Below are 26494 nucleotides of genomic sequence, written 5' to 3' on the forward strand. Positions count from 1 at the left end.
TCATTGAGGGTATGTGATGGCTCTACATGGCCTCAGGAGGGCCAGAAGCCTATAGCCTAAGCCTCAAGACGGGAAACCGGTTCCAGGTGGGCAACCTATCAGGGTTGACAGTGCCACCACTCACAGCAAATCTCAACAAAAGCAAGGCTTGGTACCTTACAAAGCAGCAACTGAAGCCCATCTGGCAGCTAGAACAGAATCATGTGACCACTCTCCGGGACCACCATCCAGTCCACTCTGGGACTTTTTCCCAGCATTCCTGCTTCCTGTATCCAGACTTGCTATGTCGTGAGGCACCTCTACTGAGCCCGCCTTCATCTCAGCCCCATTCTTTCCCAAACTTTTTTGGAAGTGCCCTGCTTTGTCGACGTTCTTACTTTAGACACAAGCCCTATCGGACGCTTGAGTCCATCTGCTTGCAGTCTAGTACTTTGGAGAAGAAACCTCGTCACATCCCACCCCCTCTCTTCGGCTCTGTTTCCAATAACGCCATGTCATCCTCAACCATGGATCCATTTCTGGTGCCAAGTACCCCTGGTGGGCGTTCCACTCCAGTGTCAAAGGGGTTTGCCCTCAGCTCAGGGAAACAAAGTTCCAGTTCATATAGACCAGTGCTAAACAATAACTCTTTCCTGAGGCCAACAAGTGCTAAAGTGCCTTTGCAGCAACACCACCACCATCAGCCACTACCACCAGAAAATAAGAAGCTGAAAGGCCTGCCAAGGCCCCCAGGGTTCTCCTGGACTCATTCTGGGGGAAATGGAGATTGTTCTATGACTGTAGATAGGAAACTTGGGAAAAGCAGTGGCCTAACTCTAGAGCAAACTGGTGCCAAATCTTGCTTACCTATTCACAACAGCACAGTTCTCAAAGTAGATCGGTCGCCTTGGCGAGGTGATGATGGTGAGAATAGATCGCAGAACCTGAAAGAACAAAATGTTCGGTTGACAGAAGCCATGAGGAAGCTGACTGCAAGTGGTGTCCGGAAGGTTAGTACCTACAATGAGTTTGGTCACCGCATTGATAGCTCCTGCCTTATGAATGCAAACTTCCACTCCACTTTGTTCAGTCGCTGGAAACCACACATTGTAGCACAGATCACCCCAAAAGAAGTATCAGCTGCTGCCTCCTCAAATCTGGAACTAGGTGGCCACCGCCAGAGCCTTACTGGTACAGAAGGTGCTGAAATCTGCACGAAACGCATCAATGTTCGCTTTCTAGCCTCAGATCCTGAGCCTTCCAACCACACCACCTCAAGCCCGGTTGTCAGCCCTCCATCTGTCAGTGCAGAGCAGGTGGTAAAAATGGAGCTGTCTCCACGAACTACTGTCTCTGATGAAGAGACAACAATTTCTTCTCTGCAGTTTGGCACAGATACAAAATGGGGGCAGGCTACTGCTGTGAAAGATCCTGAGTAAGTACTGTGGCAGGTATGTGGGGGGGTTGTGGTCTGTCTTGTCTTCTGGAATCCCTTTGTGTCCTGGTACAGAAACAACTATAGAGCAAGGGCAGTTTTTTTTGGAAGAAGGTTAGTGCAGACAGGAGTTATATTTGTGCTTTTTCCAGACATCTCAAGCTAACCATAGCCATTTTACTTTACCATTAGAAACCAGCCTGTTTGACAGATGTGCCATGTCGAGACCAAAGTACCTAAATGGCACCTTGCATTTCTCCTCTTTTTCTCTCTTCTTTCATTACTTTTATGTAGTTTTATAACCGTGGCACTCTTTTCCTAAATGGTTGACTGCCACTACCCTATAAACCTATTGCTTTCAAGTGGTTTTTTTAAGCATGTATAGAATGTATGGCTCATCACTCATGAGAGTGCATACACTGTTTCTTGTGTGGACGTGATATATGTGTTAGAAAATTGTAGGTGTGAAGCATGCCACCCTAAGATAAAGGAATGGATTGGAGTGTAGCATGCTTGATCTGGTGTGGTGGACAGAGTGTTGGATTTGGATGTGGGAGACCCAGGTTTGAATTCCCATCCATGGAAGCCTGCTGGGTGATCTTGAGCCACTCATACATTCTCGGCCTAGCCTACCTCATAGGGTTGTGAGGATAAAATAGAGGAGAGAATAACAATGTAAGCTGCTATGGGTCGCCATTGGTGAGAGAGTTGGGGGTATGAATGAAGTGGTGCTGTATTTTTCATTACCTCCCAATAATGATGGTGCGAAGCAGGCTTAGAGGTTGTTCAGTGGGAGGTCTCAGCTGTATTTGCTCTTGTGCAATTAAAAACCAGTCCCATTGCAGTGAACATAGATTCTTCTTTTCCTTCATCACTGAAAAGGGTTTCAGAACTATATATAAGATTTACCTAGCGGGTTCCATTTTGTAAATCTAAACCTTAATTTTGAAGCTCTGCACTTAACTTGCCCTTACTGGACCAAGCGGATGTGGAGGATATAGAGGAAGAGCTCCCTGATGGCTTGGAAGATGTCTGCAGTCAGGATGAGGAAGGAGAAGAAGAAGATGGTGAAGGCCAGTAGTATTGTGTTCCCTCCCCTTTTTGTAAAATACAAAAGTACAGCTAAATAAGATGATGATTGTCATGCAGTCCCTTTAATAGTCAGTATATTTGTGTTTCCTGTAACATTAAAATAAAAATGTAGACCAGTAAAAACAAACCCTAATGATTCCTTTTACAGTACGAATGCTGGCATCCACTTATCATATAGCAACACATAATGTAACATAAAAAAAAAGCAGTGAAATGGAAAGTTTATTACAGCCATAATTACTGCTAGCTTGAAAAGGATAACTTTTACCTCTTAGGTACTTCGAAATTGTGCACCATTTGTTTTTTTTCTAACATCTAGTTATGTTAATAGATATTTAAGAGAGATCAGCTGTTAAATTGCTTTGAACAATAAGGAAAAGCAGTACTGAAGTGTAGTAAATAAATCTCTTGCATTTTGCTGGCGAATTCTACTCCACTATCGAGTATTATTTATTTAGAAACAAGCCATTCTTAAATATAACATAACTAGATATTACAAAAAAAGTGGTGCACAATTTTAAAGTACCTAAGAGGATCCAACTAGCTTTTCTGCTCAGCATCGCCCAATTCTCCTCCTTGTCACAGCCCCAGTCCCATATGGCTTTGGTCCATGCAGGTCCCATGATCCTCGACATCACCTTCTTAGAGGTCGAAGCGGATCACCACCCCTCCCTTTTTCGCTATCAGAAAAGATGGTTGGATCCAATCCATTGTCTTGAAATAGTACAAAATGAATTAATGTAAGTAACCATTGTCATTCGGCCCAAACTATTCTTCAGTATTTGGTGTATGACCGTTTTCCCAGTGCCTTGCAATGATAAACAACTTAGGACTTGCTCAATATTCTTGCTATAAATTATCTTAATGTAACACAGTGGGTATTTAGAGGGACTAGTATCTTCCTGTTATGATTTTTCTCTATGATCTGTTATCTCCTTGAATAAAGCTTGGAAGAAGACTTCAGTTTGACAAAGTTCGTATAGTTTAGTAACAATGTATAGCAGCTCTGAGCCTGATATTTTCATTGTTCTGTTTTATCAGTTTAACATTCTAATTGGCTGGATTTATCATCTTCATGTAATATTGTATTGATTCTCATTCTTAGGATAATGTGTTTAAATAGAAGCTGCACCTTGGCTTTTGGGGATGGGAGATGATGAATAAAGCATCTGCTTTTGGGGATGGGTTAGGATTCCCGTGGCGCAGAGTGGTAAGCTGCAGTACTGCAGTCCAAGCTCTGCTCACGACCTAAGTTCGATCCCAACGGAAGTTGGTTTCAGGTAGCCGGCTCAAGGTTGACCCAGACTTCCATCCTTCCGAGGTCGGTAAAATGAGTACCCAGCTTGCGGGGGGTAAAGGGAAGATGACTGGGGAAGGCACTGGCAAACCACCCCGTAGACAAAGTCTGCCTAGTAAACGTCGGGATATGACATCACCCCATGGGTCAGGAATGACCTGGTGCTTGCACATGGGACTACCTTTTACTTTTACCTTTGGGGATGGGAGATGATGAATAAATCATCTGTATAGATAAGTGTTTTATGTTCTCCCAACCTTATGTCAAAGTCTTGACTTAATCTTACAGCATACACATAGTTTCCAAGGCTATATTGAAGAGCATGCAGAGAACAGACACTCCTCCCTTAACTTTCTTTGGGAAGGGGTTGAATGGAATTAATCAATAAGAAACTGGTGCCCTTTAGATGTTCTCCCACTCATGCTGACCTTTGAGCATTTCTTATATGATGGAGAGCATATTTAAATGGCCCAATCACACTGATTGTAGGGTCATTTTAAATGTTCCCCTAGATGTACAGACACTGCTCATAGATAAGCAATACTCATTTGATGAGTATGTTATATATATGATGTTTACATTGTCTGTGTGTGTGTGTGTTAAGTGCCGTCAAGTCGCTTCCGACTCATGGCGACCCTATGAATGAAAGTCCTCCAAAATGTCCTATCTTTGACAGCCTTGCTCAGATCTTGCAAATTGAAGGCTGTGGCTTCCTTTATTGAGTCAATCCATCTCTTGTTGGGTCTTCCTCTTTTCCTGCTGCCCTCAACTTTTGCTTGCATGACTGTCTTTTCCAGGGACTCTTGTCGTCTCATGACGTGACCAAAACACGACAGCCTCAGTTTAGTCATTTTAGCTTCAATTCAGGCCTAATTTGATCTATAACCCACTGATTTGTTTTTTTGGCAGTCCACGGAATCCGTAACACTCTCCTCCAACACCACATTTCAAAGGAATCTATTTTCTTCCTATCAGCTTTCTTCACTGTCCAGCTTTCACACCCATACATAGTAATAGGGAATACGATGGCATGAATTAATCTAGTCTTGGTGGCCAGTGACACATCCTTACACTTCAAAATCTTTTCTAGCTCCTTCATGGCTGCCCTTCCCAGTCTCAGTCTCCTTCTGATTTCTCGGCTGCAGTCTCCCTTTTTGTTGATGGTGGAGCCAAGGAATAGAAAGTCTTGAACAATTTCAATTTCCTCATTGTCAGCCTTAAAGTTGTGTAATTCTCCTGTAGTCATTACTTTTGTTTTCTTGATGTTCAGCTGTAGTCCTGCTTTGGCATTTTCTCTTTTAACTTTCAGCAGTAGTCGTTTCAAATCTTCACTATTTTCTGCCAATAATGTAGTGTCATCAGCATATCTCAAATTATTAATGTTCCTCCCTCCAATTTTCACTCCACCTTCATCTAAATCTAATCCAGCTTTCCTAATTATATGTTCTGCATATAGATTGAAGAGATAGGAAGATAAACTACATCCTTGTCTGACACCTTTGCCAATTGGAAACCATTCCGTTTCTCCATATTCTGTTCTAACTGTGGCCTCTTGTCCAGAGTACAGGTTGCGCATCAAAATGATCAGATGTAGTGGCACACCCATTTCCTTTAAAACCAGCCATAGCTTTTCATGATCCACCCAGTCAAAAGCTTTGCTGTAATCTATGAAACACAAGCTGATTTTCTTCTGAAATTCTCTCATATGCTCCAGTAACCAGCGTATATTTGCAATATGATCTCTAGTGCCTCTTCCTTTTCTGAAGCCAGCTTGAACATCAGGCATTTCTCGTTCCATATATGGTAACAGCCTTTGCTGTAAGATTTTGAGCATCACTTTACTTGCATGAGAAATTAATGCGATGTTGCGATAGTTGCTGCAATCTTTGACGTCTCCTTTCTTGGGAATTGGAATGTAAATGGATTGTTTCCAGTCTGTGGGCCATTGTTTTGTTTTCCATATCTGTTGGCATATTCTTGTCAAGATTTTGATGGACTCCATTTCTGTGGCTTGGAATAGCTCTATTGATATCCCATCTGCTCCTGGTGATTTGTTTCTCCCGATTGCTCTCAATGCATCTTTCACTTTCTAAAACTGTAGGTTCTTCTTCAAAAGATTCTTCTTGGAAAGAATCTTTTATCCTTTCATCTCTTCTGTATAGTTCTTCAGTGTATTGTTCCCACCTTTTCTTTATTTTGTCCTGTTCAGTTAATGTATTTCCATGCTGATCTTTCAGCATGCCTAACCGTGCTTTAAATTTCCCTTTGATTTCTTGGATCTTGTGGAACAGATCTCTTGGTTTACATTGTTTAAACTCCCTTTATAAAAACAAAAGGAGGCTGAATTTCTTCATGGTGTGATGGTCTAGGATTTTCAGTCTTAAATGGTCTTTGTCTCTACAGGTGAATCAGATGGTTCATCCTCAACTGGATTATCCCCTAATGGTTCTGTGGCTATTATATCCAGGTGAGTTTCAGGAATAGTGGGAATGTTTTCTTATCACTGATCACTGCACTGGAATATATCCAGGTTATACTCTGAACTAAACCAAAATTATGAGTGTATTCACTTGCTACAGATGTTGGCCATTCTCTGATCCAGTGAGGGGATCAATCAGTTTATGGTTTCACTGATTGTGATCCTAGCAAAGAAACATAGACGTATTGAGAAACTGGAGTTAAAGGCAGCCAGTGGGATGCTTGTTGTATTCTGGGCCAGTGCTTCTAAGCTGATCCAAGAGTTATCTGCCCCAAGCAGTATTAGTAATGGGCCTCAGGGCCCTAATCTACCAAGAATTAAACTGGACTGAATATAGGATGAAACAGATATTCTAGAGAAGGCACTGATGTTTTTGGCCACCCAACTCTGCTCTTTTGCTTGCTGCTTCCTTCCTCTTGTGGTCATACAGCTGGAAAACTTGTCCTTTTCTCCTAGGAATTGCATTGAGGGATTGGTGCCACCGCTTGAGGGCCAAGAGCGAATTCTCAAGCCAGCTCTTGTATGCAGTTTATTCCCTAATATGCCTCCTACCATATACTTTGGTACCCGAGATGAGAGAGGTAAGGTAGATTTGAATTTATTTCAGGGGGCTGGCAAAAGCCAGAAGAAACTAGTATATCAAAGGGGGGGTGGGGAGGAGTCATAGCTTAAAGCAGGAAGCAATAGGTTGGGATACGGTCAAGGGATGTGTATGGTAATGTGGAATGTGGTGTAAAGAAAAGAGGGGACTTCTGACTAATTCTCTAGAAGAGCACCAAAATCTCTTGATAAAGCTTAAATTAGACATTCATAGTCCATCTGTGGGTAAATACATGGAAGATGCTGGGAGGAATGGTAATATTTAATTGGCCTTCAGTCATTGGCCTTTAGCAGCAGATAGAATCATGTCTATCTGTCTCTTTCTGTGCTTCCTGCCCCAATCCCAGGGAGAGAAGTCACAAAGATCAAGCATTCCCTTGCTGCAGAGATGGGCCTGTATAGTTAGGAGTGGGATTGTGACCTCTGCTCTACATGCAGAAAGTTCCGGGTTCAATTTTTGGCATATCCAGTTTAAAAGGATCTGGTATTAGGTGATGTGAAAGACCCATACCTAAAACCCTGGGAAGCCAGTGCCAATCAGAGCAGACAGCACTGACCTCAAAAGACTAATGGTCTGGCTCAGTATAAGGCAGGAGTGAAGAACCTTTTCCCCGCCAAGGGCCATTTGGATATTTATAATATCATTTGCGGGCCATACAAAATTATCAACTTAAAAATTACATTCATAAACCTTTAATGGCATATAAATTGTTACAATTGATACGAACAATGGTCATAAATCTTAAAACAGATAAGATGAAATCATAGCCAGTAACATCAGATATCAGAGGTTATACGTTTTTGGACATTTAGCACTTCTACTAAAAAATTGGCGACATCCACAGTAACCTCTGGAGCTGAATCATTCATTAGAAATTGACATTTAACTTTATTAGACAGGTAAAACTTGGGATGTCACCAGTTTTTTAACCATTTTCAACGAGGTGTTTCGTATAGAGGGCAATCACATAGAATATGTTCAATTGTATCCAAGGAATTTGAATTACAGGGGCAAGTCCGTTCGTGAATTGGGATTTGATGGAACCTTCCATACAGTATCCACCCAGCCACACACCAGAGTTGCTCCTGCTCTGCATGGTCAGGGCCGGATTCTACAGCCGGCTCTTGCTATCTCCGAGTGCAGGGATGAAATGAGGACACACTGGCTAAGCATTCTGGCCCTGCCCCCTTTAGCCCCTCCATTGTTGCCCTTTCCGCCCCAGCCCTCTTGTAGTACAGAGGGAATATGTTTCTCCACAGCCCAGGTGGGAAAGGGTTAATACAGTTTCTTGGGCGGTCCTAGCAGCTCCATAGCTAACAACTCTTCTGCAAGGGGGAAAAGGTTGCTTTTCTTGGAAAAAGAAACTCACATCCTCCTTGAATAGAGGCTATTCCTGTCCATGGGAGGGGGCGGATCACCAGTCTTAGATCCTTCTGAGCTAGAGATCTGCCAGGACCCACGAAGGGCCAGACCAAATGATTTTGCGGGCCTTAAATGCCCCCCGGGCCTGACGTTCCCCACCCCTGGTATAAGGCAACTTCATGTGTTCGCTCTGCGTTAGCATTTTTGTAGTGAGGGACAGGGACTGGTTATAGTGTAAAGCACAGCAGTCCTTGGTCTGGAAAGCTCAAAGCTGCCCTTGTGCACTTGGAATGTGCATATAGGTAATCTGGATGCTTTTTGCTATGGCAGTATTTCTCACACTTCCTTTTAAATTTTTTGTTCCTTCTTCACTGTTCCCTTAACCCTAGCATCAGCCATCTGATCCACAGCATGATGCGTAGAGATCCTTGCATGCAGTTGTGTGCATGAAGCCTGCTCCTGTATGCAAAGATCTGTGACCCAGGGAACTAATCCAGCACTGGTATTAGGAAGGAAAATGCAGTAAGATCCCTCATAAAAACCATACAAAGAATACACAGGCAGTAGCCACTCCTACAAATCTAATGTGAATCAATAAAGATTTTCTGCTAGAGGGCTTTCAACCCACCCATATCTTGGCTGTTGACAGAAATCTACACCCTTAAGCTTCTCCGCTCATTACAACTTCGTTTAACTGAATTTTAAAGAAATGGGTGCTCTTTAGGTTTGGGTTTTCCTCTACCTTTAGGGTTTGCTTCTTTCCTAGTGGAGAAGCTTCCTTGGGAACAGAGGAAGATGCTGCGATGGAAGATGAGCACTGTGACTCCAAACATTGTGAAGCAAACAGTTGGCAGGTCCCACTTCAAAGTCAGCAGGAGTAAGTTGTCTTCAGGGTGGGAATGGTCTTTGGTTGCATGTCTCTTTCTGTCTGCCTTAAATACACCCATGCTTACCAAAGCCCACAGCGTTGCTTTGGCATAGTGCTGGATGCTGGGAAAATTTGCTGTCTCATTTGGAAGACCTGGATCAAAGCACAAGATAGGACTTATGGTTCTCATAGAATTGGTTACCTTGGTGTGCCTCTCGCATGGATGACTCAGCATGATGCTGCACATCTGGAATCTGCAGTTAGAATTGTGGCTCTTCCACCTCTTCAAGTTTTGGGCAAGCCTTCTGGCTCTTCTGCCTTGGTATGTTCCCTTGGGCAGCTTGGTGGATGGTTTTTGCCACAAGCTGCTGTTTTCTGCAAGACTTCACTAGCTCCCATATGCTCTGTTCTTAGAGAGACTGGGAAAGATGGTATGGGTAAAACTCCATTCTCTTGCATGCAAAAAAATTGAATGACTTTTACAGGCTTTGTTATACATGTGGTGATCAGTTGTGGACTACATGTTATAGCACAGAGCTGTAACTGCTTTTTTCGTGTAGATTCTTTGATAAATACACTGAATCTTCATTCACCACCACTTCAAGTTAGGAGGAATCATAGAGTTGGAAGGGACCACCGGGGTCATCCAATCCAACCCCCTGCCCAATGCAGGCAATTCACAACTACCTCCCCGCACACCTCCCTAACCCTACTCCATGACTAGAAGATGGCCAAGATGCCCTCCCTCTCATGAACTGCCTAAGGTCATAGAATCAGCATTGCTGACAGATGGTCATCTAGCCTCTGCTTAAAAACCTCCAGGGAAGGAGCACTTACCACCTCCCGAGGAAGCCTGTTCCACTGAGGAACCGCTCTAACTGTTAGGAAATTCTTCCTAATGTCTTGATGGAAATTCTTTTGATTTAATTTCAACCCATTGGTTCTGGTCCGACCTTCTGGGGCAACAGAAAACAACTCGGCACTCTCCTCTATATGACAGCCCTTCAAGTACTTGAAGATGGTTATTATATCCCCTCTCAGTCTTCTCCTCCTCAGACTAAACATACCCAGCTCCTTCAACCTTTCCTCATAGGACTTGGTCTCCAGACCCCTCACCATCTTTGTTGCCCTCCTCTGGACATGTTCCAGCTTGTCTACATCCTTCTTAAATTGTGGTGCCCAAAACTGAACACAATACTCTAGGTGAGGTCTAACCAGAGCAGAGTAAAGCGATACCATCACTTCACACGATCTGGCACTATACTTCTGTTAATACAGCCCAAGATTGCATTTGCCTTTTTAGCTACCGCATCACACTGCTAACTCATGTTCAGTGTTTGGTCTACTAAGACCCCAAGATCCTTTTCGCACACACTACTGCTAAGACAAGTCTCCCCCAATCCTATAATTATGCATTTGACTTTTCCTTCCTGTATGCAGAACTTTACATTTATCTCTGTTGAAATGCATTTTATTGGTTTTAGCCCAATTCTCCAGCCTGTCAAGATCATCCTATATCCTGGCTCTGTCTTCTACCATATTTGCTACGCCTCCCAATTTAGTATAATCTGCAAATTTAATAAGCATCCCCTCTATTCCTTCATCCAAATCATTTATAAAGATGTTGAACAACACAGGGCCCAGAACAGATCCCTGAGGCACTCCACTAGTCACTCCTCTCCCAGTGGAAGAGGAACCACTAACAAGCACTCTTTGGGTACGATCTGTCAACCTTCATGGGCAGCTGCTGCCACTTTGGTCCATCTGGCCACTAGATGTCGCTCACTGAGTCTCTGGGGGCGGGGGCGGCTATTGTGCTGGCTCCTGGCCAGTTCTCAAGCACCCGTCTTGCCTTTCTGGGGCGGGTTTGATATTGCGCCGGGCATGGAAGGCAGGAACACCACAGCCCTGCTGCTGGGCTTTGTCTTTGGCGCCCTGGCTTTCCACCACCTCCACGCCAACTTAGACGTTGTATGTAAGCCACCCCCTTTGTACTGTTGAGGTTGGGGCCCAATTGCACGAGGAGCGAGTTTGCTTCCCCTGGAAAGTGGAGGTTTGAACTGTGCTGTGTTTGTGTGTCACTCTTCCGCTGGAGCTTCATTTGAGCTTAGCCCCAGGAGCTGTTTTCAGAGGCATGCCTCTGCGCTTGTACAGAGTGTGTCCCTTTCAAGGCTAAGAAACCTTGAGCTGTCATTCCTAGGATTTGGAGAGAAGAATTGGCTATTTGAGCCATTTCTTAATTTGCCCAGGGTACAGCGACTAAGATTAAAACCAGATTCCCAGTTATTAAGATAAAAACCTTTAAAATACATAATATACAAACAATTTAAAAACATTTAGTATTCCCCCAGATATGCAGAAAGTGAGGCACTTGTACTTACCATGCAGAGTCCTTCCTGTTTTAATTTCTTTGGGGCTCAGTAACCACACATCAACAAATAACACACATACCCCAAGCAAATACAAAACAAATTTTTTGGGAAGGAAGTCCTCACTTGCTCTACAGGCAGAGCTATGCTAATTAAACAAGTATTGGCGGGGGGCGGGGGGCAGAAACCCAGACCTCTGAAGGCAAAAGAATCCAGGAGAAGGACTAATTACGATGGGAGGAAATCTGCTCTAGCAAAAGACCCCAAGCTGCAAAGGGGTCAGAACCAGTATGAGTTAGTATTAAAAGTATGATTGAATGAAAAAGAGTATTAAAAGTATCTAACTAGGACAGGCTCCAATTCCATTCCTCTATGAAACTTACTGGGTGACCTTGAGCCCTCTCAGCCTCACCAACCTCACAGGGTTGTTGTGAGGATAAAATGGAAAAAAGGAGATTCATGTAGGCCAACCTGAGCACCCTGGAGAAAGGAAAGGAGAAAACTGGAAGATAGATTGAGACCCTAACACAGGGGTGGGGAACCTTTTTTCTGCCAAGGGCCATTTGCATATTTATCACATTATTTGGGGGCCATACCCCGGCGGGGGGGGGGGGAGAGGGTAGGGAGGTTTTTGGGGTGAAAGAAAGGCCATTTATGCATGGGAGGTTTTGCCTTGGATTTGCTGCTCTCTAGATGCACATTTTTCCCATTTGAATTCTCAAAACTTCATGGGGGCTTATTGTTGAGTTTTGAGAATTCAGATCAGGAAAATGTGCATCTAGTCTAGAGAGTGGCAAATCTAAGGCAAAACCTCCCATGCATAAATGGAGGGAGAGGGGGAGAGAGAGAAAGAAAGAAAAATGGAGGGGGGAGAAAGAAAAGGACAGAGAAAAAGAAAAGGACAGAGGGAGACAGACAAAGAAAGAGACAGAAAAAGAGGGAGAGAGAGGGAGAGAAAGGAGAGAGAGTGACAGAAAAAGAGGAAGAGAGAAGAGCCTCCCCCCACACACACACACACCTGGCGGCATGCGCAACCAGGCTTCAACCTTCCTGCTTCCCCACCCCGCCCCCAGAGTTGCCTGATCGGCTCCCGTGCAGATGCTCCGCCCCGGGAGCAGCTGGCTTCTTCTCCGCCCCTTCTCGCCGCCTGCCAGCTGTTGAGTGGTGAGAGGGAGGAGGGGAGAAGAAGAAGCCAGCCGCTCCCAGTGGCGGAGCATCTGCACAGGAGCCGATTAGGCAACTCTGGGGGCGGGGAGGCGGGAAGGTTGAAGCCCGGTTGCGTGGGGTTGTGCGCACTGCCGCGGCGTGCAGGAATGCCATGGCACACTTAAAAAACCCCTCTTGCCGCTCAGCAACTGAGGCAGTGAGAAGGGTTTTTAAAGTGGCGTTCCTGCACGCCACGGCTGTAGGGGCAGCCTTGGGGGAAGCGACTTTCTCCCTCCCCCCTCCACTCGCTGATTAACATTTTCAGTGGCCCTCGGGAGCTTCAGGGCCCTCCCCGAAAATGCTCCTGAAGCCACCCTGCTGCACTTTGTTTCTGTGGCAGGGCCCTGGAGCTCCCGAGGGCCACTGAAAATGTCCCTGGGGGCCATTTCTGTCCCCCGGGCCGGATGTTCCCCATCCCTGCCCTAACAGCATCTGAAATTAGGGTGGTGATGCAGAAATACATGTTTAATATGTATTTCCCTCACTACATTGCACTGCTCAAATTATGGAGCAAGATAAGCAGCTTCCTGCTCCCCAAGTGTAAAACCTCAGCATCTGGAGCTTGAGGGCAACTGCTGAGGGTCAGGACTAAGTGAACAAGACACTGAGGGTTACCGCACTTGTATTCCCAGCGATGTATTAAGAGTTTAAAAATGTTATAAAAAATACTGTTCACACTTTGTTTGGCCCCTTTAGCCGTGAAGATGTCTTCCAACCATTTATAAGCCGTGGTATCCAAAAACCCTTTTAAAGCGATGTTTTTTATAACATTTTCAAATTCTTAATACATTGCTGGGAATACAAAGTGCAGTAACCCCCAATGATCTCCTGTCCTCAATTCTCCACACAATTCTTAAAACAAAAAAGGGGATGTACTGAAAGGAATGACAGGATTGCCCATGGGAAACAATGGGAGAGGCTTGAAGGCCCATATGAGAGAATAGGATCCAGGAATGCCAATTGATTTGCATGGGTTCCATTGAAATACATTACAACACAAAAAAGTTGCAAAGAAAATGCAGAATGGATTTTGCATTAAGTCTCTGGGCCCAAATAGACTACTCTGGAACTGGAATGAGAGCCCCCAGAGTGGAATGACGATCCCTAGGAATAAAAATAATGATCTAGGTTTGGAATGAAAGCCACCAGAGTGGTATGATGCTCCCTAGCAATAGAATCTGTGCTCTGGGATTGGAATAACAGGATGCAGAGTACAATGACAGCCCCGGGAATGGGCTCAGTGCTCTGGGACTGGAATGACATGTTGCAGAGAGGAATGACAGCCTCTGGGAGTAGCAGACGTGTTCTGGGACTGGAATGACAGCCACAGAATGCTTCTGCTACTCCCAGGGGCTGTCATTCCACTCTGCAACATGTCATTCCAGTCCCAGAGTACAAATTATGTTCCCTGGAGAAATTTTGTTCCTAGGCAGCCACCCCCCTCAGTGCAAACCTGGGCTAGCAAGCCCACTGCATGCTCCCCAACCAAGACAGCCCCCCCACCCAGTCTAGATCAAATTTAATGCCAGGGACCAGAGATTCAAACTATATAGAAGACACAGGCAAAACCTGTTAATTATATTATTTTCACTTGTTTTTTTTACTTAAAATACAAACATGCTTAAAACAATAACAAAAATAATATCATTAATTGACTTTGCCTGTGTTTTCTTTGAAGTTTATATCTGTGGTACCTGGCATTACATTTTATGGTATTTATTTATTTATTTAGTTAGAACACATGGCCCGGCCCGACCAAGTTAAATTTATGTCATATCCGGCCCTCGTAACAATTGAGCTTGATACCCCTGATCGAATGTCTATCCATCCTGAACTAACAGGACTGCCTTCAGCATATAGTTTATGACACTGAAGTAGGAAAAGAATAGATTGGATGCCGCCAAAGAGAAGGAAAGTGGGTTATAACTGTACACAGTTCTTTATAGGGTTTTTATTGGAGTCTGTATGAGGTTGCTTCAGGTTTGGGTGGAAGGAAGTGTATGGTTACGGATAGAAACATATTGTACATATTTGTTCATATTTGCCAAATTAAAAGTCTTAAGTGACTGAGACTTTTCCAGTTTTGAGTGTAGAGCAAAAAAAGTACCCATCGTACTGTCCAGATTATACTAACTATGATTTCTGAACTGCCCTGTTGCTCACAGGAAACAATGACTGGCTGGGCTGCTGGGGCCATCACATGAAATCTCCTGGGTTCAGAATTATCAGAGAACACCAGAAGGTAGGAGATGTGGTCATACTGCACAAGAGCATACTGAAGAACATCATGCCAGATGGGGGCCAGAGGGCGAGATACACCCGGCTCCTCCCTCCTCTCCAGTCCCTCTCCCCATACTTCCATTGCGTGCAACTGATAACTATCTTGTTCTCTGCTTTAGTGTTCCCTCCCCCCCACCCCTTCACAGTCTGCTGTTAGTGGCTCTGCTTCTTAAGGTATTCTAAATGTACAAGACACAGTATGGCAGGTGCTTTGGTGCTTCCATGCTTACTCTATATGAGCTATCTGTGGAGACTACCAGCAAAAGGTTTTGGGATTAGTATGGATGGTATATGTTCTTGAAGGTTTCCTTGAATTTGGAGGAAAGGATGTTTCTTAGTTGTACTTAAAGCAGAAAGCTAGGAGGTAAAGGAGACACTGTTGCTCTATTCTTGAATTCTCCTTTCCCATCTGCAGCTGAACCACTTTCCTGGCTCATTTCAAATTGGGCGGAAGGACCGGCTGTGGAGAAACGTGTCCAAAATGCAGACACGCTTTGGAAAGAAGGAGTTCAACTTCCTGCCCCAATCCTTTATCCTCCCTCAAGATATCAAGCTGCTCAGGAAGGCTTGGGAAGATTGTGGAAGCCACCAGAAGTGGATTGTGAAGCCGGTGAGGGTGCAGGGGGTAGGAATGTGCTCCTTAAGTTCTCTGCCCTGGTACAGCCATGTTGTTTCCTACTTGCCCTAGCAGTATAAACTCCTGTTGCCCTCTAGTAATTGTGGGAGCTCCCCTTCTGGAGATGTATAATTTCCACTGGAGAACTCAGGTATACCTGAGGCCAAGTTGTGGTAACCAAACTGACCTTCTGATTGTCTTCTTCCTGCAGGTGGTATTCCTTTGGTTTGAAAAAGTCAGCGATGTGCTCTTTCCTTTTCCTCTATTTGTAGCTATAGTACACTTGTGTACCACAACAAGGAGAGGAAGAACAGTGAGAAAGGCAGACTATAAACAATGATGATAATAAATTGGAAAGGACAGTTGTAACAATGTCAAGTTTATTTAGATTTGTCTAGATTTGCATTCCCTTAGAGTTAAGTACACAAGATGTCGGGTGATTTGTGAGGTGATCCTTCCAGCATTTTTGAAATGCTAATAGAAGCTGGACAGGGATGTGATTTGCATCAGGGATGCACTGGGGTGGAGAGATAGGGGTTTAATTCACTTCCCTGCTGTTGTTTCATCAATCAAAATTGCAACAGGGAGAGAGGGCAGATATTGTTCAGAGAGCTGTGAAGGATGAAGTAAGTTTACCTTGAGCACTGAAACACACCCCCCCCCCCCCGGTGCTTCCCTGGCCTCTGAAGTTTTCATTCTCCCGTCTTCAGGTTATTCAATGCAGCCATGAGGGCTCGGTGTTTTTATTTTTAAAAAGCCCTAAGGATTCTTACAAGCCACAGATGGCAAAGCTCTGTACTTAATAACTAGAGCCTGTATGTGCAGCATGATTACAGGCTTCTAGAACCTCTGGCTGTAAGTCCTCTTCCTTGTCAAAGACACACACCTGCCTTTTGTGACTAGTGTTGGTTCATTCTTCCCATGGTGTCCTTTCAACTTAGAACAGTAAGATAAGAGCAAATCCATGTTTATATGCATGTCCCTCTCTCTTTTCTAGCCAGCATCAGCCAGGGGCATTGGCATCCAGGTAATCCATAAGTGGAGCCAGCTGCCAAAGCGCAGGCCACTGCTTGTGCAAAGGTAAGCAGGTTTCCCTAAAACTGGTACAAATTGAGCCTGCTGGCAGAACAGCCAGCTGAATTTCTGGAGGTGTCAAGAAGCTAATTGGGCTTTGATAGTACTGTCTTGTGGAACTAAAATTGCTCTAGGAATTTGGTTTCTTTTTCCTGTGTGTGTGTGTGTAAAGTGCCATCAAGTCGCAGCCGACTTACGGCGACCCCTTATGGGGTTTTCATGGCAAGAGACTAATAGAGGTGGTTTGCCAGTGCCTTCCTCTGCACAGCAACCCTGGTATTCCTTGTTGGTCTCCCATTCAAATACTAACCAGGGCTGACCCTGCTTAGCTTCCGAGATCTGACAAGATCCGGCTGTACAATGCTGCCTTCCCTCTTTTTCCCCCCCTCTACCTTATGTTAAAGAGGAGAGAGTTGCTGTTGTGTTAAAGTGTCTTCAGAAACCCGGGAGCCTCCTTTCTATAGCATGAAATGATATGACAAAAAAGCTGGACTTCAGCTGTAGTCTCTAAACTCCTGCAGGGCCAAAGCTGTCTCTGGATTTAGGGCAGGGGTGGGGAACCTTTTTCCTGCCAAGGGCCATTTGCGCATTTATAACATTCTTCGGGGGCCATAACTAGGTGTAGATCTCCGGGGGGGGGGGGACTACGATTTCTTGGTCTCCAGCCACCACCTGGAGGTTGGCAACCCCAGAGGAGACCACACAGAGAAGGCCTGGAGGGCACCCCCGCTCCCTTGTCCTCCCCTGCTCCCAGGCGGGAGGGCAGCCAGCGGTAGGCCTGAGCAAACGAGGCGTCAGGAGACAGCCGATCCACAGGGAAGGAAGGGAGGAAGGAAAGAAAACAGAAAGAGGAAAAGGGAGGGAGGTGAAAAGAGAGAGAAAGGGAGAAAGAAATGGAGGGAGGGGGAGAAAGAAAGAAAAGGACGGAGGGAGACAGACAAAGAGACAGAAAAAGAGGGAGAGAAAGGAGAGTGACAGAAAAAGAAGAAGAAAAGAAAGAAAAGCCTTCCCCCCACACACACACACCTGTGCACGCCGGCCCCACGCGACCAGGCCCCAACCTCCACCCCTCCCCCCCCCGGCCCTGGAGCTCCCGAGGCAGAAAATGTCTTCGGGGGCCTCATACGGCCCCCGGGCCTGAGGTTCCCCATCCCTAATTTAGGGGAAAGGCTAAAGATAGTTTAATTCCTTTCTTTCAGTGCTGAAACTCATGGACCTCTCCTCCTTTTTCAGATATTTGCATAAACCCTACCTCATTGGTGGAAGTAAGTTTGACTTAAGGATTTATGTTTACGTCACATGCTACGACCCCCTGCGTATCTACTTGTTCAAAGATGGACTTGTCCGTTTTGCCAGCTGCAAGTAGGTTGCCCAGGATCTGTGTGCCCTATAGCAGGTTTTATATTTTTAGCCTAGAGCAAGAGGGTCAGATTGAATATGAATCTTGTATACTGGAGTGACCAGAGCGGTCTCCAGATTGACTGAGAGTGCATTTTGATGGCTACATTACTGCCTCTAGGAACGCCAGCTGAATGACATTAAAATGTGTCCTTAAACAAAAAACAGATAGCATTGGTACACCAATCTGTGCATCTCTTTGTTTAAGAAATTTAGAGGGGAGAGGCGGGTCGCTCAGTGGTGAAGTATGCCTATTGCATACAGAAGGCCCCAGGTTCAATCCCTGGGACCTTATAGTTAAAAAGGTCTCAGGTAGCAGGTCTTGGGGGAATGCTTGCCCTTCCTGAGACACTGGAGAGCCACTGCTAGTGGCTGCCCTGGAGAGCTGCTAGACAGTTTTGGTCTTAGGTAGACTACTGGTCTATTCTGCATAAGGCACCTTCATAGGTTATCTGTTTTGCTGAGCTTGTTCTGTTAGCCAAAATATGCACTGAGATACTACAGTATTTTGGCACTGTGTTGGTTATAGACCATAAGTTAACTAACTGACTTTTGCAAATGACCTCCATCAGAGCCCTTTTTTTTGGGGGGGGGGTGAGTAGGAAGGATGCACTCTTAGGTTTTCTAGCTCTTGGGCTGCCAGCTTCCACTCCTTTTCTTGCCATTTAGTTCAGTAACTGAGTCCTTCTTACAAATGCTTTGTATGACCATTTTGTTCTTGTTCTGTCCCAGATATTCCCCCTCCATGAAAAGCCTCAACAACAAGTACATGCACTTGACCAACTACAGTATCAACAAGAAGAATGTTGACTACAAAGCCAATGCAGATGAAACTGCTTGCCAAGGTCACAAGTGGTAAGTGCCAGTGGTGGAGGAAGGGGATGTGCTCTTGTGCCGTCGCGTATGTTCTGCTGTATCTTAGCCAGTAGATGTTGTCCCTCCTGTAGCAATGAGGATTAAATTGCAACAGCCTAGGGGTGTTTCTTTCCCTAGGAAAGGGACCAAGTCTTTCCTTAATTGTACAGAAAGGCAAGGGGGCATATTGCCTTTCTGGCCCTTCAGAAATAAAGGAAGTTGATTCTGACTAGAATAACACTAGCATGCATGTTTGCATGCACCCACATTTCCCTCTCTCTCCATAGGGCACTGAAAGCACTCTGGAGCTATTTGAACCAGAAAGGAATTGACAGTGAAGCAATCTGGGAGAAGATAAAAGACATTGTTGTCAAAACTATTATTGCGTGAGTCTCAGAAGATTTTCCTCTTCCATCACCTCTCTCACTAGCTCTCTTTTGGATTTTTCACTGGCCATCATTTTGATGAGGCCTATTAGTTTGCTGAAGATGTGTCACCTCCAGCTGGCCTTCAAGGAAGTGTTTATCCTGGCTCATTTCTTGTTGCTCTGTGCTTTTGGAATCAAGTTTTACTGCATTATTTCTGGGCTCCTGTTTGACTCTTAGTTGGTCCAAAAATTATCTTAATCTACATTATTATCTCTTCTGAATCTTAGTATTTTGAAAGGGGGGACAGGCATATGCCCAAAACGTTTATAAAGTTTTCATCACAGCCATATTTCTTTACATAAAATATTTCTATTCTGCATTGTGCAGGGGGTTGGACTTGATGGCCCTGGTGGTCTCTTCCAACTCTATGATTCTATGATTCTATCTCAACTGCAGCTCTCAAAGGGCTTTGTAACAAGGCAGATAATACTACAAAATATTGTATCAATTCAGTGGAAACCCACTGCTATAAATAGATTTAAAAAGTAAAAGCAGCAGTTATAATGCTGTAGAGAAGCTCTCAATGTTGCTCTTTGCCAGTGGCTCTCTCGTGGTTTCTTCACCACACCCGGTGTGCCCTGGGCAAAGAGCAAACACTGGGCTGGCTCTGCACCTCCTGCCGGTTAGTCCTGCTGCTGAGTAGTAATCAAGCACCGGCTTCACTTCCTAGGTCAGAGCCCTACATAACCAACCTTGTGAAGTTGTATGTGCGGCGCCCTTACTGCTGTCATGAGCTGTTTGGGTTCGATGTCATGCTGGATGAGAATCTAAAACCGTGGATCCTGGAAGTCAATATCTCACCCAGGTAGGCTGCTGTGGGTTGCTTGTATTCCAGTGCAGGGCTTATGATGTCCTGTACCCCAGGGTGGTTCCACTGAGGTATACTTAGTCTGTTCTGCTGAAAGCGCCCTTTTTCTCCCCCCACCTCTGCTTAATATGGGGGAGGCAAGAAACAAATGGAAACGAGCTACTTCAGGAAGGATTGTGGCCACAAGAGGGACGGGGGGAGAGGGGGGCTGTGCAGCCTGCACTCAAGGTTGCTGTGAAACTTGGGAATGGCCTGCGCTCTCCCTATTTGTAATTCTGTGTTGCTTTGGGATCAGAAGTTTTTCAGTTCTTTATTATGGAGAGACGTTAATTTATTTAACAGCTGTTCCAAATGTCAAGAGCAGGGCAAAGGCAGGGTGTCCAATCAAGATTTTTAAACGTCGTGCTCAATTTCTCTGCAGCCTCCATTCAAACTCTCCCCTTGATGTGAGTATCAAGGGCCAGATGGTCCGGGATGTCCTGAACTTGGCTGGCTTTATATTGCCAAATGCAGATGATGTGACCTCACCTTCTGGAAGTAGCAGCAGCTCTACAACCAGGTCAGTGTGAGGGTTCCCAACCTCCCTGTGCAAACTCCATAAAATCACTTGCTCAGACGGTCATGCAGAAACAAGGAACATTATTGGAAGCTTCAGGTTAGTATAGGCCTTACACTGGTAAAGTTGCAAGTGCTCACAATTTCACAAAGACAGAATTATAACCCCTACAGGGAAGCAGATGTCAAATGTATGTTATGGGAATCTACGAGATAATTGTGCATGGTACAGGAACATCAAAGACCTCAGGAAGCTCATTATTGCTATCTGCCTACCAAGGCCATAGCTGGTGGGAGGGAGTCGGAGAGAGCAAGGGAGGTGGACGTGGGAAGAGACATTCCAATCTGGGGCCTGCTAGACGCAGCGCCTGAACCAAGGAAAGGCAAAAGGCCTGGGCTGCTTTTACGAGTCCGGGGGGGGGGGGGGAACACACAAGGCAAAGGCGTACAGACCCTCACAGTCAGAGGCCATAAATTTCCCACTCCAGTAGGAAAGCTGTGCTGGAGATCTCTTCTGATTCTGTCTTGTGGGTACTGTGGCAGACAACTAAAAAGACTGAGTTGTAAAGAGGCGCTCCAGGCTGAAAGATGGAAAGTTGTTACAATGATAACAGCCCTTGGCTTCAGCATATAACTCAAGCATCTAACCAGAGCACAGTTGTTACTCTATAGCAGTCGTTTGCAACTGGATTCTCCTGTGTGGACAAGGCAGTCCATTTGGAAATTACTGCTACAGGGCAGTGATGGTACGGTCTCCAGTGATGTATCGAAGCAGCCCAGGCAGCAGGCCTGTGCGTATTCTGCACTGACACTGGGGGAGTGGCAGAGAGGGGCATTGGGCACAAAGTTCATCATTCTGAGAATCTTGGCTTTCTTTTCTTAAAGGAAGTTTGTGGCCCTCATGACGGCAGAAAGTGAGTTCAAAAGCATGTGGGCAATGTTTTATAAAATCTAGGATGGTGATTAAGTTGAGTAATTACTTCTGTTCTCCCAGTGGACTTCACGGCTGACTAGGAATTTGAACTGAGTGTATTGAGTACAAATCCAGCACGGTTTCCACAATACCATCGGGATTATCATTGTTTTTTGTGTTTTGCAGCAGGATAACAAATACCAAACTCAAGCCAAATGCAGGGTGCTTATTAGGTTTGTTCATGAAAAATAAGCATACGTTGGTTTCAAAATGGGCTTACATGAACTTACTCTGGTTTCAGTCCAGTGCATATTTCCCTGTGAATAAGGCCCAATGACTGTGATAGGACTTGCTTCTAGTTGAGCATGTATAGGATTGGGCCACATTTGTTATGCAAGTAAACAGCTTATAGCTTGTATACATCCAAGGGGTTCTATGGGACACATCAGTTTCTATCTATGACGCTTGTCCTGCCTCCTCCTGTTCCCCAAATATTCCTCCAAATATTCCTTAAGGAGTTTCCGGCTGCAGCAGAAGGAGGAGAGCTCTGTGGGCAGAAATCATTTTGTCCTATGAAATGATTTGGTGGATCCAGGCCTATGTTTCCTGTGTACTGGGTACAGATTCTGGACACCTATGATCTGTCTTGAGCTGCTGACAGCCCCTTTTCTCTCTGCTTATCAGTTTGGTAATGAGGGTACCTTGTTTTTTGGCTGCTTCCCTTAAATTCTAGATCTAAGCTCTAAAATAATTGACTGTTGTGAGCTGTGGATGCTCTTTGAAATTTTCTGGTGATTTAGATATCAACAGTCTCGGCTTCAGTGTGCTGTTGGATGCTGAGTGCAACCTGCTGTATTGCCACTGATCTTGGATGTAGATGGCAGAATGGTGATACAGGCTCAGTTGAGTCACTGTCTGTGTAATAACTTTGATCATTGCTATGCCCAGCTTGAATACTGCCTTGAAGGAAAAATCCAGGCCATCTCTCGAGTTGTTCACTGCTGAGAAGACAAAGAAAGCTTATTATGTGACCCAGAAAGTGCCTGATCAGGTAAGTGGGATCATGTCTTTCCCAGACCCTGTCATCATCCTGTTGTTTCACTGATGTGTATCCAGGTCAGTTTCTTGGCTGTGTTTTTAGCATTATGATAATCCTTTGACTGGTGGTTACTTGGTACTCTGCCTTACTACATAAGCACTTTTTGCCAGAATGAAATTCCCAGTAGAATAAAGACTGCCTCCGTTTGCCCCTGTGCACCAGCTATGGTTGTCAGGCAGCCATCTGTTGGCTGTGCCACCACTTCGGGTGGCCCGTCTGACATTGACCAGATCCCTGGCCTTTTCCGTTGTAGCTTCTGCTCTGTGGAATGGGCTTCCTGAGAAGGTGAGAGGGACCCCCTCCTTGGAGATTTTGAGAAGGCGCTGCAAGGCCTGCTTGTTTGCCAGGGCTTTTGAGGGGGTTTGAACGGGCAGGGCATCTTTTAAGGGGGGGAAGGAGGGAGAGATTTGGGGTTGGTTATTTTATTTTTGGTTTTAGCTGAGAATGTTTTTTCACTATTGTAAGCTGCATTGAACCATGTGGAAAGGCGGGGTATAAATATTTTAATTAATAAATAAGGTAAATGTTTTTCCTTGTGACAGTCTGCAAATTTGTAAGCTACAAAGGAAAAGTAACCTGAGTGACGGGACAACTAAGTACTCAGTTATATATAGAGTGTAATACTGTTTGTCTAAAGTCAGAGCATTAGAAGCACACACACATACATTCAAACAGGATTTCCAAACAGCAGTAACTTCATAGTTTGCTAAGGCCTGTTTTCTTGTAAATGGTGCCTTAAGGCAAATTGTTTACTTGTATGTGTGATTTTAGTGTAGTTTGCTCAAAAGTATTTTGGAGGCATGACCATGGGATCTACCCTCCCCTGCACATTTCTGTCATTATGCCTTTTGATGTCTTCTTACTCTTTCTTGGGGGTTGTGCAAGAGATGACATCCCAGTCTCTCAGTTCAAAACCATTGCAGAGGTGTCAGAGAAGGATGAATGGGGGTATGTGCAAGCTTGTGCTTTGTATCCCTCTTGGCTGCAGGAGTTCTACTCCACCATCCTGGATGTCCTGACCCCAGATGATGTGCGAGTCCTGATAGAGACAGAGGATGAGTTTTCTCGGCGTGGACAGTTTGAGCGAATCTTCCCCTCACGTGTCTCCATGCGCTACCTGCGCTTCTTTGAGCAGCTGCGCTACTTCAACATCCTTGTTGCCCAGTGGGAGTTGAAATATTTCTCGAATAAGATCAAGGGTAAACCACCACCACCTCCTTACCCTTCTAGAATTCTGCTAACAAATTATTTGGGACATCCCTTCATAAATAGAGCAGATACATCATAGCCTTCAGACTCAGAACTTTCTGTTTTATTTCCCAAAGCGTTATAGTCCTTTACTATTACAGACTGGCAGAGTGAAATTTGGGCAATGCAGTAGTTATGGTGTTATATCACAGTAAACTATATGGTCTTGCAGCTGTTTCTGTTGCATCAGGGGAGAAGTGTCTTTAGTCCTCCCAACCTTTGGTTTCTGTCCTAGCTTCATAGGCATCTGTATATGTGTCATTTTGTAAGGGCTAGGGTGAACTGCTGGTGGGTATTACTGAAGCTCCTACCTGTAATACCTCATGTGCCAGTCAGCAATAGCTTCTTCTCTTTCTTTATCCTGCTGGGCACATGTTAATTAGTGTGCCTGAACAAGGCAGCAGCTTACCTAACTTCACTCTCTTCTCTGTGTTTATATGTGTGTGTGGCTTGTCCGTTTGCAGGGGTGGATCTGCTTAGAAGCTGGTGTTACAGAGGCTATCACAATGGGATAGTAACAGATACCACGCTGATGGTAAGGGTGAATTGCACTCTATGTGCTAATGTGCGCTCTTCTTTCTTGAGGCTACCCTACAGGGCATCATCTCTGCTTGCTGGTAATCAAGTATATAAGCATGATGCTCTTATTTATTTTTAATGTTGGCCCTAAAGTTCCCTTATCCCCCAAACTTTGAATTTTTAGGCCATTATAGGGAACCTTGTAAGAGACTAGCAAGGAATGCTGCTCTGTCTGCAGTCTGTACATTGCCACCTCACTTAGCTGTCTTACCCTGCTCTCTCAATTACAGTGGACCCTTCCAAGAACCCAAGTCTATTTGAAGAATGATTTCCTCTTGAATGGTGTGAGCAAGGTTGAGTCAGGCCGAATCAGGTGAGGTCATATTCTGCATGCCCAAATTTCATACCTGGAACCAGCTTAAAGAAATGGAAGAAATTTGAACAGGAAGAGTTTCAGACTCAGCAGGGGCCTTGGAGTTTTCCTTGTCAGGCAGCTGAACATAACCTCTGGTGAAATGGCACTTGGTGGTAGAGTGTACTGGGGAGTTTTATTTTTGCAAATCACTTGACTAAAGGCAGAAATAATGGGTTGTTGTAGGAAGTGTAGATGGAAAAAAGATGGACCAACAGACCATGAGCTATGGGTGGAAGGTGTGGAAGACCTATCCTGTCTAGAAACTTTATGTGACCCCCTTTGGAAGACGCTGTTTACATATTTTTTCAGGCCTTTCCCCTAAGCAAAAATGTACATGGGCAATTTTTAGCCTTGTAAAACAATGTGGACCAGGATAGCAGCTAATTGTAGGTCATTTTCACAAGTCATAGTGAACACACAATCTGTGTACAGTGTACACTTGATTTTTCTTTATATGTGTGAGAAGTAATTATGTTATATTCAATGCATGCACCTCTAAACATGTGATTCCCCCCAATTATCTGGGTGGTGGTCCCCAGCTTCATCTGTAAAGTGAATGTGTGTTGGCTCTTTCCTACAAACAGATGTATGCACATACATACATTTGTGTGTTTGCTGTTACGTGAACAGGGCTGCTGTGAACTTCTTTCGTTGTTCAGTGCTGCTGTACACTTTAAACTCTAATTGCAATCAGCAGTGATAACAGCAGCCTTCCCATTTCACTTGGCCTTCCACCCTGTTGTGAGAAAAAATCTGCCCATCCCTTCTTTATTGCAAACACCATTTTTCTGTAAACATCAACTATTTTTGAAGACATTTTATCTCTTTAATACTTTTCTGTTTACTAGGGTTGGCCATGCTTTTTCTTCTGTTCCCTTAATTAAACGAATTAGTGTCAGTTTTAACTAGTTTTTTTAATCTTTATTAGTAGAAAAGAGAGAGAGTCCAGTAGCACCTTGAAGACTAACAAAATTTCTGGCAGGGTATGAGCCTTTGTGAGTCACAGCTTTCTTCTTTATTAACACTCTTCCAATAACTGGAAAGTTTTTACAAGGAGAATTCTATTATTGATAGAGTAGCAATTCAGCATTTGTGATCTTGAATGCTCAGTTTTTCCTTCTTAACCTTGACCCTGTGTACTATTATGTCAGTATGTATTTGGCACATTTGAGCACCATAAACCCTAATGCCTTCCATGCCCATCAAGTACAGGGATAAAAGCAGTAATGAAGACTGTTGAAAGTGACATGCTTTGGGATTGTTGTTCTGTTCTGTGCTGCAAGCCAGATGTATTTCTCTTCCCAACAGCAAAGTCCTTGTTCAGCGAGATGAAGAGGAATCGTCCCGAAGCACAGAAACAACCACTTGCGCTCAGAGCTTACCGCTGATAAAATACACAGCTGGAACTCTCAAGAAAGGCACAGTCCCGCAGGCCTTCAGCAGCTCAAGCCTGGTAAAGTGATGAGGAACCACATGAGTGGCCAGTTTCCCCTCCCTAGCAGTGTGTGGAGGGAGAGGACACATACAACCTACCTCAGCAGATGCTAGGAAAGCCAACCTTGGAGGCATCGGGAGAATCTCTCATCCAGCATGCCCAT

General features: G+C 44.7%; 1 protein-coding gene across 1 annotated transcript; it reads left to right on the forward strand.

Annotated features, from left to right (window-relative positions):
* Positions 1–26494, forward strand: TTLL4 (tubulin tyrosine ligase like 4). The gene is made up of 18 exons (XM_056851606.1): positions 1–1414; positions 2366–2487; positions 6207–6270; positions 6739–6863; positions 9012–9122; positions 14854–14930; positions 15384–15578; positions 16582–16664; positions 17892–18020; positions 18789–18911; positions 19199–19297; positions 20010–20144; positions 20569–20706; positions 22564–22666; positions 23703–23913; positions 24427–24497; positions 24772–24854; positions 26205–26494. Exons 1-18 carry the CDS (start codon positions 27–29, stop codon positions 26356–26358), a joined length of 3411 nt encoding a protein of 1136 aa, XP_056707584.1. The 5' UTR covers positions 1–26; the 3' UTR covers positions 26359–26494.

Source organism: Euleptes europaea, chromosome 6 (assembly GCF_029931775.1).
Source record: "Euleptes europaea isolate rEulEur1 chromosome 6, rEulEur1.hap1, whole genome shotgun sequence".
Lineage (NCBI taxonomy): Eukaryota > Metazoa > Chordata > Lepidosauria > Squamata > Sphaerodactylidae > Euleptes > Euleptes europaea.

Excerpts from the sequence above, each read along its gene's own strand:
- TTLL4 (XM_056851606.1), top strand. The coding sequence starts at position 27 with ATGGCCTCAGGAGGGCCAGAAGCCTATAGCCTAAGCCTCAAGACGGGA. Across the intron at positions 20,145-20,568 it reads GAAGTCAATATCTCACCCAG|CCTCCATTCAAACTCTCCCC; the intron begins GTAGGCTGCTGT and ends ATTTCTCTGCAG. Across the intron at positions 22,667-23,702 it reads CCCAGAAAGTGCCTGATCAG|GAGTTCTACTCCACCATCCT; the intron begins GTAAGTGGGATC and ends TCTTGGCTGCAG.